We start from the raw sequence: 19,546 nt of genomic DNA, 5'->3' as shown, positions 1-19,546 counted from the left end.
TGAGAAGTCAGATCTAAGTTCAGTGATCGCTGTCGGTAAGGAGGACATCTGCCACAAGAAGAGACTGGGAGCCCTGAACTCCATGGATGTGTACAAATAACATATATGTCAAGAATGAACTAGGAGCATGAGCATGTCTGCAGAGTAAAGGGTATGCTGTCTGCCCGGGTGTGAGAAGTCCTCTTCTACTGCCTCTATCCCAGAACAGCAGTGTGGGGTTCCCCTCTTTTAAGAAGCAACAGAACCAAGCAGAACAAGGACAAATCACGGACAGCATGTGAGAGGTCATGTGTCATCTGGGCTGTGGACTGCTGTCCACCTCTGCCTCTGTATGTCCAACTGGGTCTTGGTTAGCAAGATCCCTGACTTGGATATTAACAGAATCTTCTTGGTCAGTATGGCTTCTGCCTGGTCTATTGTGTTTGCCAGGAGACATGCTAGAAATAAATAGTTTTCCAGCTTCCTGTGGCCACCAGACCATACTGTGACCAGATAAATCAGCTAAGGAAGGCACTCCAACGTAAGAGTATCAGGACAACTTACAGGGTTGTCTTGAGACTGGAGAGTAACTGTATTTCCCCGAGCCAGGATCACAGTAGTTGCTTCCAAAGCAGGGAACTGGACTCTGCCTCAGGCTGGAAGAGACCCCATTCCCACTTGAAAAAATAACACAAGCACGTGTTGTTTGTATCTGTCTCGAGTTTCCGCAACAGGAAGGTGCCCACTATTAGGATGGCCAAGGGACAGCCTGAAGAAGCTCTGAGTCATAGATATCTCTGTCAATGAAACTGGACAGCAAAAGTGTACCACTAGGCAGCACAGACTCTCCATCCTTGGTCACTGCATAGAAAATATACCAGGGAAAGTCACGACCCTGCCATGAAGCTATGTGTGTCAGCAAAAGGGCCTTGAATGGCTCTGGTGACTGAAGACAGCTCATACCTCCTTCCCCCTCATCTTCAGCTTCACAATACCCATGAATGACATTTGTTGACTTTTTAAAAAAAACTCAGACAGCATTTGTTGGGCTGGGAACAGGGTGAAGGAGGCAACACCGCTTTCAACTCGTCAAAAGGCAACAGACTGGCACACACTGGCTTTTAGCCACCACTAAAAGGCACACATTCCATCTCAAGCCCAAGGGAGCATGTGTGCATGTATACACATGTGTACTCCAAGCAGGACAGAAAGAGTTCAGTGGTGAACACACCTTTTGTTTATATCTAGGAGCCACGAAGAGACTCTAACAACTTCCAAGGTTAGGGAGCAGCTGACAGAGAGACAGGGGTAGAACGCAATCATTATAGGGAAAACACACCCTACCTCTGCCTATCATTCCTTCACAGAAGTCAGAAGTACTTTAGAGTATGTAAGCCTTACCAGGATCATGTGGCCAGTAGAGATGTCCATGTTGGACTGGACAGGCTCCTCAGACCAGGATGAAGTGCTGCTCCGAGCCGAAGGACTAGGCATCGGCCCATCGCTGAACTGGGATGAGACGCTGTTGATGCGTGATGTATGTGGTCCCTCAGAGCGGTCCTGTGGACGAATAGCCATACGCTGGCGGCATAGCTCCTGCAAGACAACCATAGGCACAGTCAAGGGATCAGTTAGCCTTCAAGAAAACCTACTTAGTGATCCTACAGAACTGCAAGCCCACGTTCTTCACCTGCCCACTCAGTACCGGCCAAGCCTATGTTAGAAGGAATTTTCTCTTGGCCACCAGACGGACCATAAGGATTCGGCATGCCCATCAGTGTGTTTGAGGCACTGTCCTTATGCCCTGCGAGATCTACAGGCCACTGAAGCAAGTCGGCCCCAAGAACCAACATGTCAGTTCACACCTATGTGTGCACATGCACACGTGTACCCATGAGCAGACACAACTCCATCACCACACAGATTTCTAAAGCAGTCTTTTTGTCTTATTCTGGTCAAGAACAATGCAGCAGTTAGAGCAAGTTAGAATCTTTCCTTTCCCATTAGAATACAGGCCATGTGGGAGACCAGGAGTCTACTGCGAGGTGGGGACATCCTCAGTGTGTCATTTTCTTCTGTCCCCAAATAATCCCACTCTGAACAAATGTGAGGATCCTAAGATCTTGGCAGCATGACACTTTGGTTCTGGCCTTGACCTTTGGCCTCTAGCTCCCACCTCCTGATGGACAAGAACTCATTCTGGAAGCTTCTGAGAGTTAAGACATTACGCGGAGCCCCTTTGCATGTGAAGTAATGTGACCGTGACTTAAGTCACAAAAATGGAATGATGTCAGAAAGGAACTGAAAAGTACAGCTAAGACTGACAGAAGAGCAGAAAAAAAAAAAAAAAAAAAAAAAGAATTGTGCTCGGGCTGCCAGTGTGACCCAAAGGCAGAGGCAGGAGGTCAAAGAACACAAGAATGTCTTCATCTTATTCACCTTGGGATGCTGTTATCCCTGGCTTCAGACATCCTCACAGAAGCTACCATCAGTGCAGAGTCTGCCCCACCCCCATCTCATCACCTCTCTATAGTAGACACCCATGCCGTGCCTTCTTTCCCCCACAGGTCCACAGCACAGTTAAACCCCAACACTACTACAGCAGGGGGCCTCAACTGCGGCTGGTGGCCCATGTAAGCCTTAAGATTTGAAGGCAACTGAGATAGTGAAGGTCATCACAGGGACCCTGGATGTGACAAGAAAGTAGGCAAACCCCAGAAAACTAGACCTCTGTGAGTGGGGAGGCCTCTGACACAAGGGGCCACAGGACTAGCTCGATCCGGCCTTTCCTTTTTTCTTTTTCTCTTCTTAATTTAATTGTCAGCTCACTTTCTGACAATCTCAAGAACAAGGCAGAGCAAACCAGCAACCAAGCCCCACGTCCCTCAGAAGTAGCTCTTCTCAGGCTGATGGTGCAGGTTGCTAACCTAACTAAGCACATATACACCTTGTTCCCTTTCTACCCACAGAAGGGATGCCATGGATGTGTGGTACCTCCTGTGGTTTACAATATTTAGCTCAGGCTGAGATTCAGGGTACCCCCAGGATGAGCCTAGAGGAGGGACACAAGAAGTCATAGTGGCCACATACCCATCTGTGCCACGAATCAAAGAGGTTGGCCTGAAGAGTAAGTGTCCCCCAAGGGAACCTGTATGGAATGTTGGCTAGGACACATACACTCTATGTGAACTTGGACAAGTCGTTCAAAGCCTCCAACCCTGGTTTCTTCCCTTCAAAACAGGAAATGAGAGTTGACACGAAAGAGTAAAAGCTCATGTGTATAGAATGCGTAGTATGGTGTGTTCCACAGAGAAAACCGCCTGACATCAACCAGCAGAGCTGACCGCACATGGCTGAAATGAATGCTAAAATGGTCCACTAGGGCTGGGCGTGTAGCTCAGTGGGTAGAGTGCTTGCCTGGTATGCATGAAGCCTCTGTGTTCTGTCTTTTGTACCGCATAAGCCTGCCATGACATTGTACACCTGGAATCTCAGCGCTGGTGAGTGAGAGGCAGGAAGAGATGGAGTCTGACTGTCTGAATGAGAGGGTGTAGCTGGTGAGTAAGTGATGAGCTAAGGATGATGCTGTGTGAAGCCTTGGAGGCAAATCAGGAGAAACACAGGGGTCGTGTCCAGAGACGATCTGAGCCCCCCGCTGGCCTTCACTGGTGTGCAGGAAGGGAGCTGTGGAGGTACCATGTACAGCTTTTCTGGTTCCTATTGTTTTCATGAGCCCATGAGCGAGCCAGAGAGGATTAGCATTTCCACAGAGCTGCCCTGAGGATACAGACACAAGGATACCTGAGCTACAGCATCTTGGATAGAGAGAGATCTGGATGAAGCAGAGGACTGTAGAATCTGTTTGTCTCCTCCACCCTCTCCCCATTGAGTTGTAGGATACACATCCCTAATTACCCACTAACTCATAATGCCTGGAGCCAAAATTCCTTCACTTCCGGAGTCCTGGCTTCAGCGCTAATTCTATGAACTTGAACATGCTGCCTAACTACTCTGTGCCTCATTTTTCTCTCTTGTAAAAATGTGACAACGGAACTGACTTCACAGTTGTGGAGGGTTAAATAACCCAGGTGTGGAAGCACACTTGTAATCCCAGCACTAAGGAGGCTGAGGCAGAAGGTCTTACTATGGCCTTACATAGCCAGCCATAGTAAGATCTGGTCGCAAAACAAACAAAAACTACAGAATACTGAGGACGCATCTGGCACAGTGAGCTGCTCATGACCATTCTTTGCTTGTTCACCACTTAGAAGGGGGCCTCAGGTCTGACTTCCTTGAGGTCACAGAACATTCAGAGCTGGGCTAAGAGCACACACTGAGCCTTCACAGGCAGCATGGTCATGGGCCACCAGGAGGGGCCCACTACTGAACAGCTCCTAGGGAGGGGACACCAGGGTAGCCTTGGGCTGAGTTCTGAACGAGGGTTTCCATGCTGAGCTGGCACAGGATGACAGCATCCCAGAGGAAGGAGCTTGGTTCTCTGTCTCTCCCTGATGGTGGCACCACTCTAAGACACGGTTTTGAATCTTCACTTAAGCTGTTCTGATCTACCTGCCTCTTCATGGCACACATACTCTTAGGAATAAGCCTTCCAGCTCCTCTTCCTCTATGGAATAACCAGTGTTTACCATATGACCTCCCTTGCTTAGCAGGGTCAGAGAAGAAATGCCTCCAGAGGCTGATTGGCCTTAGAAAAATGCTTCTACCCAGCTAGGGAAGGTCACTGTGCATAAGGCTTGCCCTGGCTCAAACAGTGACTTCATGGTCCTCAATGTACCTTAGACATCTTTGCAGCATATGTCACCCCAGGATCATTCTCTTGGTTACACACTGCCCACACCTGGCACTACAGCCTGGCCCAGGACAAGCTAACCTACATCTGCTGCACCTGGGCCACAGTGGTCCTCCCATTTGCCTCATCCTACCAGTCTTTCCGGTCTGAGAACTGGGAACCTTTAACATACAATCTATGAGACCACAGTGCTGTAAGACTTGGGCACATGGAGATAAAAACCATATCAATGAAGTAGCAAATGCATCCAGGATGAAGCCTCGGCAAATGACATCCTGTGTGGATCCTGGGACTATGAAACAGCAAGCCCAACTTCCAGTGTTTCTCCATGGGACAGAAACAAATCTCTCTATAGCTTTGTTTGAGATGTTTTACCTTTCCACTGCCGACTCTCCCCTCACCTGTCTGCTGTGCTATGGCGTGTATGTGTGTGTGTGTGTGTGTGTGTGTGTGTGTGTGTGCATGTGCTATGTATACATATGCCAGAGGTCAATGTCAGTGTCTTCCTCTACCTCTCTCTTTTAAGATAGGGTCTTACTGAGTAGCCTTGGCTGATATGAAGCACATAGAGCTCCCCCTGCCTCTGTCTCCCAACTGCTGCTAGAGTTAAAACATCAGGACCAACTCCACCTTATTTTTTTTTTAAATAGGGTTGCCCACCAAAATTAGAGCTGGCTGATTTGACAAAGCTAGCTAAATAATCATTGAGCCCCAAGGATCCTCTTGCTCCTGCCTCCTTCATGCTGGCAATCCATCCATGTATCCCCACACCTGGCTTTTTACAGTCCCCAAACTCCGGTTCTCAAGCTTATTTGGGTCCAACCTCTCCAAGTCTATTGATCTGTAAAAAAAGGTCCAAGGCTGCTCTGTGCAGATCTAAGCTTCTGCTATAGTCTAGGTGTGAATACTTCTGTGTTCCCTTCAAGAACTGCAAAGCTGTAACGCATGCAGCCTCTGTGTGCTGCCATGAAGAGCACCATCCATGCCCTAGAGGGTGAGCTCGCACACAGAGAGGTCCATGCCCAAGAGGGTGAGCTCGCACACAGAGAGGCACACGACGGCAGGACTTCCTCGCCTGCAGGTAAGGATGAAAGGCTGAGTTAGCATAAACATTTATATTGTAAGGATTTGAAGCCACAGCCTTTGCAGCCATCCTGTGGGCACTGCAGGTGACTAGTGTGCTCCCTTGGTTTGTATCGCCCACACATCCATCACGAAGCAGTGGTGGTAACAGTAGGGGCTGTGCCATGCACACCTGAGGTGTCTGTGGGCAACTGACAAGCGTGGCACGGATTGCATGCATGTCCTACAGGCGGTGCTCTGAGAAGCAGGTCCAGACAGAACTGTGCAAGAGAAGACAGTCTTCCGAGCAGAAGATAACTGGTGATGCTAACTAAGCTGCATGAACATACTGGGAGACAGCCCGGAGAATACCCGACTGTGTCTGGGAATTCTCCTCATCAATAACCTCGGCAGCAAACAGTCCTCTGAATAGAGATTCCCAAGTTATCCTCTACGTGTCCTAAAGAAGAATTCAGCTACACGGGCTTCCCCAAACCATCACATCCGACTCTTCGCCAATTCCAACACTTCACCTGGGATCACAACCCCTGCTGTGCATATAGAAATAAGCAAATAGGTCTTCCCTTAGATGGACTGTGGGCTGATGCTTGCCTCCCTTAATTTAATAGAAAAAAACCCCAATCCCTAATATATGCAAATTCTGGATGAAGCCTAGTCATTACCAAAGATGCCATCTCTGAACCGGGACATCACTTCAGTGAGACTAGCCCAGGGCTGTCAGGGCAGCCTGGAGTTCATCAAGAAGATAGCCACCTTCCTAGCAGCTCATGAAGCAGCAGCCGACAGGTGGCTGATTGCTCAGGAGTGAGAGAAGCCCATTTAACCAGGACACTATCAGCCTCAGATGCCACTGTAGGGTCAAGGGCAGCTCCCAGAATTCCTTTGGATGTCCCACCCACCCACACCGAGACCAGGAACAGACAGCTTGTGCTGTATCTACCCAGAAGGCTGCAGCTCACCAAGAGGAGTATGCCTGTGTTTGTCTGTCACCTGTACTTCATCCAAATCCTTATTCTTCAACAACAACAAAAAGCCCAAGTATGTAAACTAAAATATATTTCCAGGTAGCAAAGGGGAACGCTGTGTCATACAGTGTTTTCAGGATGTATACCTCTGGAAAGGGCTCTGTGACTTTCTAAAGCAAGGCCCAGGTCTATCTGGAACAAGCCCTGTATCTCTGCAGCTCCATGACTGGAGCTGCAGCGGGACCCATGACTGGAGCAGGCTATTTTCTCTGTGTCTTTCTGGAGAGGTCTGTTAGTTTGGGACACCTGGACTCCAGATTTTTGGCTGTATGGCCTCTCATGTGTTGAGAAGATTGTCAAGGAAGTTAGGTGTAAGATGTGTCCTAACTCAAAGGGTAGGTACATTGACAGCCATAGAAGGATGTGACTTTGCAGGCAGTCCCCAAGGGGACAATTGTCAGTAAGGGGACTTGCCTCTGCTCTTGGGAAGCAAGCATCTCAGAGACATCAGTGAGATGAGAAAAAAAAAATCCAGAGAGGATGTGGAATCTGCTAGCAGGGAGAGACAGAAGCAGGGTAGAGCCAAGATCTGTATACACAGTGTGGTATGGTGTCTTAAGATGAGACTCTGGAGCCACCTGCCCAACTGCAAGTCCCAGCTCTGGTGTTCACATTTGGGTGGCAATGGACCAGTTCTCTATACCTCTGTGGCTCAGTTTCACAATCTGTGAAGTGGGAATAATAACAGGACTCCTCTGGAGGGGTGCTGGGAAGAAGCTAAGTTAATGTTTGTGACACACAGAACACAGCCTGGTGCCTGCTAAGCATTCTTGTCAGACACAGAAATGTCAGAGCCCCACATTTACAGGGAAGGCAGCACTAGCAGATGAGGGAATCCACTTCCAGGACACAGCACTCTCATGAGGCCAAAGACCCGCAGGCCTGTCCTCACTGGAACAAGGCATCAGTCCCACAGCACAGTCATTTTGACATCTAATCTCTCTATTTACAAAGGACACTGGCCACCCCCTTTGCACCCCAATCCTCCAGTCAGCACAGAAAGACAGTGAAGGTTTCAGGTCTATAGAAAGGGAGAGGAGGTCCTAACCCCTGAGTCTAGTTGAAGCTTCTCCCCAGTTAGTAAGTCAAGGGTTTGACAGAGTTAATACTTCCTTTTCCTCGGAGCCGGTTTATGCTAAAACAGTAACCAACTGTGTGTGCTTAAGGCCAACGTCTGTATGACTTTCAAGTGAGTCTTTATTCTTTTCCCAGATAATTTTCTAGGAATCTCAAAAAAAAAAAATGCTGTTTAAAGTAAAAGAAAAAAAAATCTTAGCTTTTCTGTAACCTGTGACCTAGCATTTTACCATTTCAGAGCTTCCCACCCAAAGCACAAGGACCACCTGTGATCTCACTTAGGTTTCTTATCAACCCTCTTGAGATGGAACTCCGGAGGCCAGGGAGATGCACGTGGCTGCTGGAGGCACTTAGCTGCCGCCTTTGAGAAGCCGGTGCTTGTGCTCTCAGATGGTCCTGCTATTTTCCCCGAATGCCTTCTATTAATCTTCATGCTGAATTTTGTGTTGAAACATGAGGGGTTGGAGAGATGGCTCAGTGGTTAAAAGGTCCTGCTACTCTTGCAGAAGACCTGGGTTTGGTTCCCAGCATCCATGTGGCGGGTCATCACCACCTGTAACTCCTATTCTAAAGGACCTAACACCCTCTTCTGGCCTCTGAGGGCACCAGCCTTGCACATGGTCAACACACATAATTGTAGGCAAACATTCATACACATTAGAAAATAATCTTAGAATTTTTTATTAAAGAAGTCTTTTCGTAAGCTCTATCTCTGCTTCATACGGTTCACCCTGAAATTGTTTTCTGTAGAAAAGCCAAGTCTCTGGCTTTACATGAGTCAAGGTTCCTAAAAGATTAAGGGAAGACTCCTCAAGCTGCTGCAGGTGACAGTATGGAGCTGTGGCTCTATCCCTGACACTAGCTTTTAATGCTGTTTGACTTAACCATAGCAGTGTGTGAGCCACAGTATTTTAATATGTCCACATGGCTTATGACTTGCCGAGAAAGGTAAGACAAGTAGGGTCTGCAAGCCTGAGGCCAGTCTCTTCCCTTAAGCAAATGTGGAACATTTTATCTTTGGGGTATAGTACTGTTTCCATCATATCCAGAGCCCACTGGAGGCCAGTGTGCAAGCCCAGGGCACTGGGCCCCAAGCACTTTCACCAGTGCCCGGTGTGGCCTATGCACGGTCTCTGAGCCCTTGAGACTGTTTCTCTAGAACAGTCTATGTGGAGTCCCCACAGCCTGCATCAGTTCTGGACTGGGAAGCAGATGCCACCCAGAAAAGGTCCTTGAGACACAAGGACACAGAGTCAGCTTACAGAGATGCACACCTGCCTTGTGAAGCCATCATTGTCTCTAGCTCTATAGCCGTCTGTTTGTGCCCTGTGCTGAGCTCAGGCCCTGGGAGGCTTCTGCAGGGTCCTCCAAGTATTTTATACTTCTTTATAGCACAATTTGCAAAATAAGTTGAATAGGATTCTGGGGGCAGAAATTCATCCATACACACAATAAGCAAATGCCTCATTTCTCAGCCTCGCGTCTGACGGGGAAAATTACAGAGCGGGGAATCACTCCCAGAGAAAAGACCTGTCACTCTCAAATTCCAGCAAAAGACCAGGACTACAAAGGCTGGGGAACGCTCCTGCACCTTTCGAGGAACAATCAGCACAAAGCTGTGCCTGACGGAGTGTGCACACAAAGGCCGCCTGGGATTTTTAGGGTTATTGGTGGAGCATAATTAGTAGTAACAGGACAAAAGTAAGGAAGAAACACACAAAGGCACAGAGGAAAAATGGTTCATTACGATGTGCTGGGCGGGAGAAAGGCCAATTACTCTGCAGGTTGGACACAACCCCAGGAGGCCGCCCTGAACCCAGTAGCCCTGGGGAGCCGCTGGTCTCCTCAGCAAGGACAAGGGCAGTGGGCACACAGTGTCTTTAGGCACCTGCCAGACCCAAATGGTGGAGAAGAGCCCCGTGCTCCCCCAGCTCCGTAGGATGAGGGTGTGTGACCGCAGGGTGTCCTGCCTAAGGAAGACAGAGCCAGACTGGAACTAGGCAGGGAGGCACTGGCCATTGATGATCTGTAGGTGGCTTTTACTTTATCTTTCATTTTGTTTATTAGTGCTTACCCATTTGAACATATACTACTTTTATAATAAGAATAACCAGTAGAAGTCATGTTTAAAATTCATAATGTTCTACGTTCAATGTGACATTTACAAAGCAGGCATGGACCGGTCGGGAAGTGAGTATCAGGATGAGAAAGAACACCCAGAGAGTGTTTCTTATGTAATCATGTCTCCTCATTCATAGCTTAGCTTTATTTCAGTGGCTTTTATGTCATCCTGAGTTAACAGTTATGAAGGAGAACTTTCAGTCCTAAATGAAGTTGGCTGCTGCTTCATACGAACATCCCAAAGGGTCTCCCTGTTGAGAGCTGTGGGTGGAGCAAGCCTCCACCGCCTTCCTCACTCAAGGTCAAAGCAACAGCAGGCCCTTTACACACCACCTATCCTTCACTCAGCAGAGGGCTCACTCTAAACGCTGCTACTGTGCCACGTGGCCGTCACCTCTGGGTGAAGTGGTTCCAGCACCTCCAATGAGCCCTTTCCTGGTTCTTAGCTTCAAGGTTCCCAATATACGCATGCGCTTTTATACTTCCACATGGGCAGATGCTGGCTATCCATGCATCAGGAAGACAGCCTTGCTGCCAGGCTCTGGACTGCTGCCTGACACCCACCGCCTCCTGGGATTCCCTGTGCCTTAAGACCTGAGCTGTATGGCAGTTGTGTGCACAGCTGGGTGATCCGAGGTGCGGTGCTTCACGGCACTGTGACTGAACAAAACAGGCCGCCGGGACATCAATGTTTGTCGAGCAGTACTGAGTAATGTTCCCCGTTTTGCAAGATGTTTTCTCAAAATAAAACCTAAAGACAGACACATTTCAACCGACATAAGAGAAAGCTAGCTTTTTACCATTCTTCCCAATCTGGAGCTGTTTCGGCAGCATCTGACACTAGAAACAGACAACACAGCTACTGCAGGCTCACCAGGCTCCTCAGAGCACTCATCTCAGCCAGCCACAGTATAACTGTGTCTATGATGTTTCAGTCCATCCCGCCTCCCAAAGCAAAGGTAGGGTCATTCCTGTCTTGCTGTGGGTTGCCCGGTGCTGTTTGTATTCTGATGTTAATTCTTTTTTGAGAGGGAAGATCTCCCCCCCCCCCCCCGACCCCCGAGGAAGGGGAGATCATGTGAACCTTCTCCCCATTCTAGGTGGTCAAATAAAGGCCAGAGCCTGTGATTGGGCAGTGGAAGGAAAAGGTGAGGCTGGAGGTTTTAGAGAGTCAGAGAGGAAGGAGATGGAGGAAGACAGAGGAAGAGGAGGTGGAAGGAAGATGAAGCAGAACCACATGGCCTGGAGAAGCCTCGAGTACGAAGGGATCTCATAGCTGGGGAATAGAGCAGTGTAGTGATAAGTCTGCCCAGCCTAGGCATGCAGCTTGTAAATATTGTAACTGAGTTGTGTGCTTTTTGCACAGGCTTATTGGGGTTGGAGACTTACTGCAACACTGTCTTCTGTTCCCAGGGTGGAGGGCCCACAACGGGGGCTTCAAACGGTACTTGTTTGTAGCACCCAGGTAGGTAGAGTACTTTAAGAGTCCTGGACACACTACACCAGAGAGTAGTGTGAGTCCTTGAAAGAGCCACCTCTTAGAATGGAAGTCAAATCCTGCCAGCAGCAGCCAGCAGCAGCCAGCAGCAGCCAGCAGCAGCCCAAGCTTCCTGAGTGATACGTGAGAGATCACTCGGTTCTCAGTGACCCTGGAAGAAGAGAGCTGGGAATGCCATCTCCTGCCCCACTTCAAAGTACCAAAGACGAAGGCATCTTTTCTGACTTGCAGGCAGCTCAATGCCTGGAGGTGAGGACCTGAAATTTAATCACTCCTCAGGCTCAGCAGCTGCCAAAAGTTACTGACTGACATGTCCCAGAGCTCAACCAACAGTGTGGCTCTCACTGAAACAGTCCTTCTCTTTCAAGGTTTCATCTCTGGTGTTTCCGAGGAACAGGGCATTGAAATCAGGGGATCGGTGTAAGAATGAAAACACGAGGTAGCAATTCAACGAGAATGCTCGCTCTTACATAATCCGCGGCCAAGACAGGTTTCTATAAGAAGTTGCAATGCTTTACTGGAAAGTGGGATCTTCAGATACAGAGCAGGGACACTGAATGTGCCACACCCAGACTCTTCTGGGTGTTTCAGGAGGGTGGGCAACATGGAAGCAATTCCCAGCTGCAGCTATAGGACAGGAAAATAAAACCCCTGCCTCCAAGGTCTGAGCCTCCCCTGCCTCCCCACACAGGAACTTTCAAGTGCTTGGGGTGTGGGTGGGGAAGTAGTGAATCCCAAGGCCACCAAGGTCCCCAGGATCTCAGCAAAGGAAACCAGCCTTCCTCGGACATTCATGACTCAGTTTCAAATCAGACAGTTTGAAATAGCCGAGTCAGTGGGAAATCAATCATTTGTCTTAGGGGGCAGCATGGGCCTGCCTTGGAGAGGCTGGAACCTTCCTAGCATTCTATTTAGTAAAAGGCAATGGGCAATCACCACTGACATCTTCACTAGCAACATCTGTAGCATACTTCTCACATACTCTTCCAGTCTCTGGGAACCATGCACAGTGGTTTGCAGGGGTTGGAAATGGCCTCCCTGCACAGCGGCTCTTTACACATCAATATCTTAGTTCAGTGTATTGACTGCTCTCCATTGATTACCCAAAGGCCCCCTGCCAGGTGCTGCAGTCTGTGCAGATGCGGCCCTGGGGGGGAAACCAAGGCGGGCCTCAGCCCGGTGCTGGAGGCAGGGCAGGTCATACAGGAAGAGTGGCAACTGTGCACGTGTGCACGGCTATAAACGCGGAGGGTGTGAATGGGGGAGGGGGTGAAAACCACAGGACTCAGCCTGGTGTTCAGATGAGGTTAGTCCCCTGGGCCAGAATGGGGTCTGAGCACACAGGGCTGACAGATGGGAATGGTGGGCACTGAGGAGAAGCAGGGCCTCTCCAGGGCGGGGGTCAGAACAAAGGCTCAGAGCAGAAGAGCCCAGGAGTGGCTTGAGGCTGGGAGAAGAGGGGCCTAGGACACAAAAGGTATTCAGGCTTCCATTCTGCTGTTGCTTAATTAAGCCAAAGGGCAGGGCCATGGAGGCTGTGTGTGTGTGTGCTGAAGCAGCTGCTCCGGGGCTCATCAGCCCCTTCCCCCTCTTCCCTCTCCACCCTCTCCACCCTCTCCTCCAATGCAGACCTCAGAAAGCAAAGGAGTGCCTCTCTGTGGCGTGTGGGGGTGTGGGGTGGGGTCAGGTGCCTATGTGCAGGTCCCTGCCTGGGGTTTCATGTCCATAACACTACTGAGGGTCCCCCTGCACCCGAGGGACAGAGTGTGCTCCTCTGTTGGAGGGAAACTTGTGAGTGGGCAGGGCTCCAACTTGTCCAGAGGAGGGGATGAACCAGGAGTCACAGTCTAGAGCACTGCTGGCAGAGCATCTTCCCACTAAGGCACAGCTCTGTTGCACAGATACGCTGAGTCAGCCTGAGGTGTGGAACTGTGACCATGAAGGCAAAGGTAAGGAAACAGAAAGCCCCAGGACAGCCCCATCTCAGGTCTCCAGAAGCATGGCCCATTTCTCTGCCCCTCAGTTTCACTTGGGGAGGGAGGGAGTCACTTAAGGCTTAGCATTTTTATTCTCCATTGAATCTGGGAGAGAAGAAGACAGCCACAAGGGTCTGGGTGGGGTCTGAATAACACAGAGGTCTGCAAAGTAAAAATTATTTCCATCTCAATTAATTTTCTTGATTTACTTACAAAACTTGATTTTATTTTCTCCTGCTTAAATCCTTTCTGTCTCTGTGCAGGGCACTGGGTGTGCTTGCCTAGTGCTTTTTCATGGGGACTATCTATCTGGCTTTGCTCCTGGACATCTGATATATCTGGCTTCAGTATATTTCAGGGCCTATACAAGAGTATTCTGTGGGTGCTTCTTTATGTAACGTCATTTTGCTTCACTGTCTTTGAGGGGAGAAAAAAGGAAAATGACGGCACTCTTTAACTATATTTAAAAGAACAAAACAAAAACAAGAATAACAGGCTTCCAGCTATCCTCAGCAGATTTCTGTTCCCGTATAGTTGGTGCGACAGTCGCCCTACACACAGGTTTTGTGTAAACTTTTCTAACCGATCTGCTATGCTATGTCACAAGTCACATTGTATTCTTCAAACAATGTGTCCTGGAGTTTTAGACAGTCACCTTTACTTACTAGTGTGATTATAATAATTAAGTACCTGTATGTATGGACACATACAACCTTACATCCAGATACTTAATTCTGCTGGTTGTTATACAAGATTTGCTAAAACAAATCTTGTGGGTTCAGAATGTACTTATGTTGGTAGAATATTTATTTATATAGAGTCTTGGTGGGGAGGGAGGTTCTTTCTTTCTTTCTTTATTTGTTTATTTATTTTTGTTCAACTTGAGACACAAGCTAGAGTCTTCCAGGAAGAGAAAATCTCAGCTGAGAAAATGCCTTCCTCGGGTTGGCCCGTAAAAAAGTCTGTAGGTCATTTCTTTGATTTATGATTGATGTGAGACGACCTAGCCTACTGTGTGTGGTGCTGCTATCCCTGGGTCCTGGATCGAAAAGAAAGCCAGCCTGGCAGGAAAAGGAGCAAGCCAGTAACCAGTGCCCCTCCATGGCTTCTGCTTTAGCTGCTGCCTCCAGGTTCCTGCTTGAGTTTCTGCCCTGGCTTCCCTTCATAATAAATTGTGATGTTGAAGTGTAAGCTAAATAAACCTTTTTCCCCCTAAGCTACTTTCGGTTATGCTGTTTTAACACAGCAATAAACTAAGAGTAAACGGAGGCACTGAACACACACAAAGCCCTGGTTTCAATGTCTAGTACGATGTTCCAGTCATTCTGGTGCATACATGAAAGCCAACACATTTGGGAGGCAGAGACAGGAGGAGCAGAGTTCAAGGTGAGCCTGGGCCATGTAACATTGTCTCAAAAGAAAATCTTTAAAGACTGCCTGCTCTTTTGTGTTTGTATAAATGACCCACCCACCACACTCCCATTATGATTGCCAGTAATTTTCCTAAGCAGAAACTGGACACTTAGGGCATCAGAGTATAAGTGAGGAATGAAGGAAAAAAAGAAAGAAGGGAGGAAGGGAGGGAGGGAGGGAGGGAGGGAGGGCCGGCCAGAAAGAGGGAGGGAGGGAGGGAGGGCCGGCCAGAAAGAGGGAGGGAGCAAGGGAGGGAAGGAGGGAGAGAAAGACAGAGGTAGAGACAGAGACACAGAGAGAGACAGAGACAGACAGAGAGAGACAGAGAAAGGCACACACACACAGGGAGAGAGACAGAGAGTCAGAGACAGAGAGACAGACAGAGAGACAGACAGAGAGACAGAGAGGGAACAGAATGAAGATCACTGCTACAGGGTTCTCACTGTGAACAGGCACAGTCGCTCCCAGACCTACACTGAGAGCACCATGTAGCCACCCCTCTGCTTTTCTCAAGCTTCTGCCTTGAGCCCCGAGGAGACTCCTTTTCTCTGGTCTCCTCCTTTCTCCCGGGCCAATCCCAGGCTCTTATTTGCTCCAAGTCCTCATACTCCTCACCTGCTACCCTGAGCTCCTTTGGCATCTTTGGAGTCAATTGTCTCTATCAGGCACACAACACTGGAGTCCTTCACAAACGCTGGTGCCACCTTCATAAGAAACCAAGTTTAGCAAGTCTTGGCTGGCTTGGAATATTCTCCTGTTAGAAGATATAAGTCTTGTGGTCTCGCTCCATGCTTTACAATTCTCAGGCCTTAATGTTCCCTGCGTCTCCTGAGGTGTTCACATCTCAGGATCAGCTCCATGTGCCCAGGGGCTTAGGACAGAACCCACACTCAGTGAACCTAACACCCAGGGCTGGAGAGGGAACAGAGGAGTCTAGGGTTCCAGACCCAAGGAGGTGTCCTAGAGATCCGGAGCCTGGCAGGAGCCTGTCAGCTGCTCAAGAGCCCTTGCAGCACAGAGGAACATCCTCTGCACATTTTCTCCCAGACCTCGGATTAAACTGCTTCCCCAGGTCTCAGTCTTGGTTTTACACTTTGCTGGGTTGACATCTGCAAGCTACCTTCACCCCCACCCCAGTCCTTCCTGGTCTGACTGCAGTTGCTTTCCTCAAAGCTCTCTTTCTCTGTATGGCTAGGAAGCTCTCCTTTGTATCCCCGGGCCTCACCAGGCCCCTTATCCTGCCAGTGTAGCTCTGTTGAGAGCTTCCTGAAAAGCGGCACTACCCGTGGGTGACATCATCACACACTGGAGCATATTGTCCCCTGCCTTTGCCCACAGTCGGCTCTGCAGCTGCCATGGTCACCTTAGAAACTGAGACCTTACAAGTACTTCACTCCTACACCAAGGCTCTTTACCCTAGGGAGTTGCCAGCTTTGTTGAATATGGACCAAGGAGTCACTTGCCCTGGCTTCGAGGCTCCTCTGCCTTGGAGGGAGTCCAGCTGTGCTGTGTGGGTCCGTCTGCTTTCTGTTAGGATGCACACAGCTCACCCATGTTCTCTTTACCTGTTCCGACCTCCCAGTGTCTCCCTTGGTATGTGTCAGCTCCCCATTTCTGCTACTCCTTTTTAAGCCCCAGCCGAGCCCACCTCTGTGTTCCTGTTTACTCAGCTTTTATCCCAGAGATCTGACTAATGGCAGTGGGATTCTCCTCACTTGCATTTCCTACCCAGGCACTCTCACCTTGGTGTGACCTTGCCAGGCATTGAAGGATATAACTCTATAGATCCTTATACTATAGATCCTTATAGATCCTTAACACTATAGGTCCTGACCAGAACTCAGTACTATCTGAAGGCCCTAGACTCAGGACTCACAGGAACATCTTAGCCCCTCCAGCTACATTCCACAGAAGTTCTCCCCTCTCTGTGGAGGGCCTGCATGGTGGGTCTTCCCTGTTTCTCCTAGTATGTGTTTTCTTTACAGATTATACTTCTGAGACACCCTGAATCAAGATCCAAGGCCAAATCAACCCCATGTATGGGAAAACACATGACAAAATAGAGACATGTGTCAGGACCCCACACAACTGTAGGTCCATCACTCGTCAGAACGTGCCGCATAAAGCCCCAAATCACCTTTGGCTCTTAGTTCAAATAATGAGAAAGAAAGAAGTTTACAATATGAATAATGCAGAAAGAATTCACTTCAGCAGACAAGGAGACACAGACCATTGTTCTTTGCCTGTGGTCACTAAAAAACGAGAGAGGCTCCCCATCCATCAGAGCTCATACTGCCCTTTCTCCAGCTTGCAAGCATACTCCCAGCACTCGGTGGCTGGAATCGGAAGTCTTCACTACTGCACCAGCCTGAAGTGGATCCATGATGCCTGCCTTAATACCTAACCTGCCTGATCTGAGGCATCTCAGGCACCACAGAATGCCTTACCCACACTCCTGCATGGTTGGTCTCTCTTCTTTTATGACCCCATACATTTGTAAGCTGACCAGAGGAGACCCCGTCTGCTGGAAAACTGCTATTATCTTAGTATCACACCATAGATGTTTGCTGTACCTAACATCTCATCTCTAAACAGTCATAAACCAAGAAGTGAGGGGTGTCCCTATTTTCTATCTTCTGTAGGTCCTTCTACCATGGGAGGACTTCGGTGACAGGTTGAGGGTGTCATGAACACATGGGTGGCCGGTGAGTGCTGTGGTCAGAGTGTGTTCATAGTCTAGAAGCTGCTGCTCTAATACGGTCCATGAGTGAGTATCACTGGAGATGTGGGGCAAGTCAGGGACATCTGGTGTCAGTTTTGTTCTCCTGTCAAACAGGGAAGCAAGGACCTCAGCTCAAATGACCCTTGTGGCTGTCCTTTACAGAGCTGGCTGAGGGAACAGAATTGAAGAATGTGCGTAGGGAACTACCCAGGGAGGGTAGTGGCCATCAGAGCAGTTTCCAATTTTGCTAGAGGTGGCTTTTTCTTGATTCTAGCAGTAAAATTAATAAGGTAAGCTAGAAGCCTGCCCATGCTTCTGAGAGGACTCAGACTTCCCAAAGATGCCACTCACCTGCCCTGTACCATCTAGACAGCAGAAAGTAGCCAAGAAAAGCCACCTCTGGTATAGGAAAGCTGAATTCATGACCTTTATTCCTCTCTATCGCTCACATAAAGCTTCCTTGGAACTGTTATTTAAGAAATGAACAGGTCTGCTAATAAACCACAAAAGTAAAATCAAACAGTAGCATATTAACAAAAGGAAACCATCAAATCAGGCCTTAGGACCCTCATGAACTATTGGTTCCAATACCTCTTACTTCTACATGCCTCACTAAGTGGCTTGCTGTTTTCAAGACCAGCTAACTAAGAGTGTCCTGTGGTCTAGGACGGGCGGCATGCTGTACTCTGCTTACATATTTCTCTGGCCATCTTCCAGGTTTTGGTGTTCTCTGAGGATGGGTCTCACCTCAGGAGCTGTGCCTGAGGAAGCATTTCTTGCCCAGGTACCTCTGTAGAACAGGCATGCAGTCACTGATCTGGGAACTGTATGCATTGAAGTTTACAGTTTATGAGAAGAATGAACTCTAAATGGCTTCCCTGTGGAAAAATGCTCAGGCCTGAGCCTGCAGAAGCACTCTGGTCACTTGCAGCTCAGCATACACATGTTTTATCAGGGAATGGGCACACAGACATACGATATGCTTCAGACAGGGAACGGGCAGATGCTGCAGACAGGACGTGGACACAGGCTTCAGACAAGGAGTGAACACACGCTACACACAGAGAATGGGCGCGTGTTTCAGACAGGGAATCAGACATTGAGGATGAGGAGCAACTTTCTCTTTGGCATGTTTCCTTGGACGTCACAGTCCAATCTCAAGACACACGCGATTGGTTACCAATTCAAGGGTCTTCTAGACAATTCAAGGGTCTTTTAGCATGTGCTTAATTTATAGCATGGCCCAGTAATCTTTCAGGACATCATAGACCCAGGAAAAGTAGGAGGAGACCCCCTTGGAAGTGCTGACTGCCCTACACTCTGTAATGTTTGCAAAGATAAAATAGAAGCACTCCAATTCCTAGGGCTGACTGTTCAGTTAGCAGAATTGTCCCTAACAACATTACATGTTAGGGTGTCGGTCTAATTTTGAAACAGAAGAGATTTTGCTTCTGGGATATTTGCACAAAAATATTACTTCAACCTGAAAATTTACTCATAAAGCTGGGACAGCTATCCCAAAACATGTATTCGAGTCCAATGGAAAAGGCTTTCCTGAAACCTGTGGTGGGGTCAAGTGAGTCCAGGAGAAATTCAGTGTGTTTCTGACTTAATTAGAAGGCATCCAATCCTTTCCCCATTACATGACTAGTGATTACACCAATTATGGAAGATTGAAGTCACCTCGACAAAGAAGGGTCTGTTAATTCATAGGAGACTGAACCAATGTGTAACTGGTCGTCTTCTCCAGAACTCAGCTTCCCTCGGCAGAGGTGAGCAGGTCCTTTAGCACAAGTGCACAGAGCACCCTCAGAGTGCAGCAATCACTGGGCTCTGTCATTA

At 48.6% G+C, this 19,546-nt stretch overlaps 1 protein-coding gene across 2 annotated transcripts in view; it reads right to left on the bottom strand.

Moving 5' to 3' along the window:
* The window catches only part of Ptprn2 (protein tyrosine phosphatase, receptor type, N polypeptide 2), a 792,473-nt gene that overhangs the window by 92,012 nt on the left and 680,915 nt on the right, over positions 1-19,546 (bottom strand). For both annotated transcript variants that reach the window (XM_011244019.3, NM_011215.2), the window contains one exon: positions 1,381-1,575. In XM_011244019.3, coding sequence (XP_011242321.1) covers positions 1,381-1,575 — 195 coding nt within the window. The remainder of the gene's footprint in view (positions 1-1,380; positions 1,576-19,546) is intronic.

This window comes from Mus musculus, chromosome 12 (genome assembly GCF_000001635.26).
Source record: "Mus musculus strain C57BL/6J chromosome 12, GRCm38.p6 C57BL/6J".
NCBI lineage: Eukaryota > Metazoa > Chordata > Mammalia > Rodentia > Muridae > Mus > Mus musculus.
This window is presented reverse-complemented; position numbering and strand designations above follow the sequence as displayed.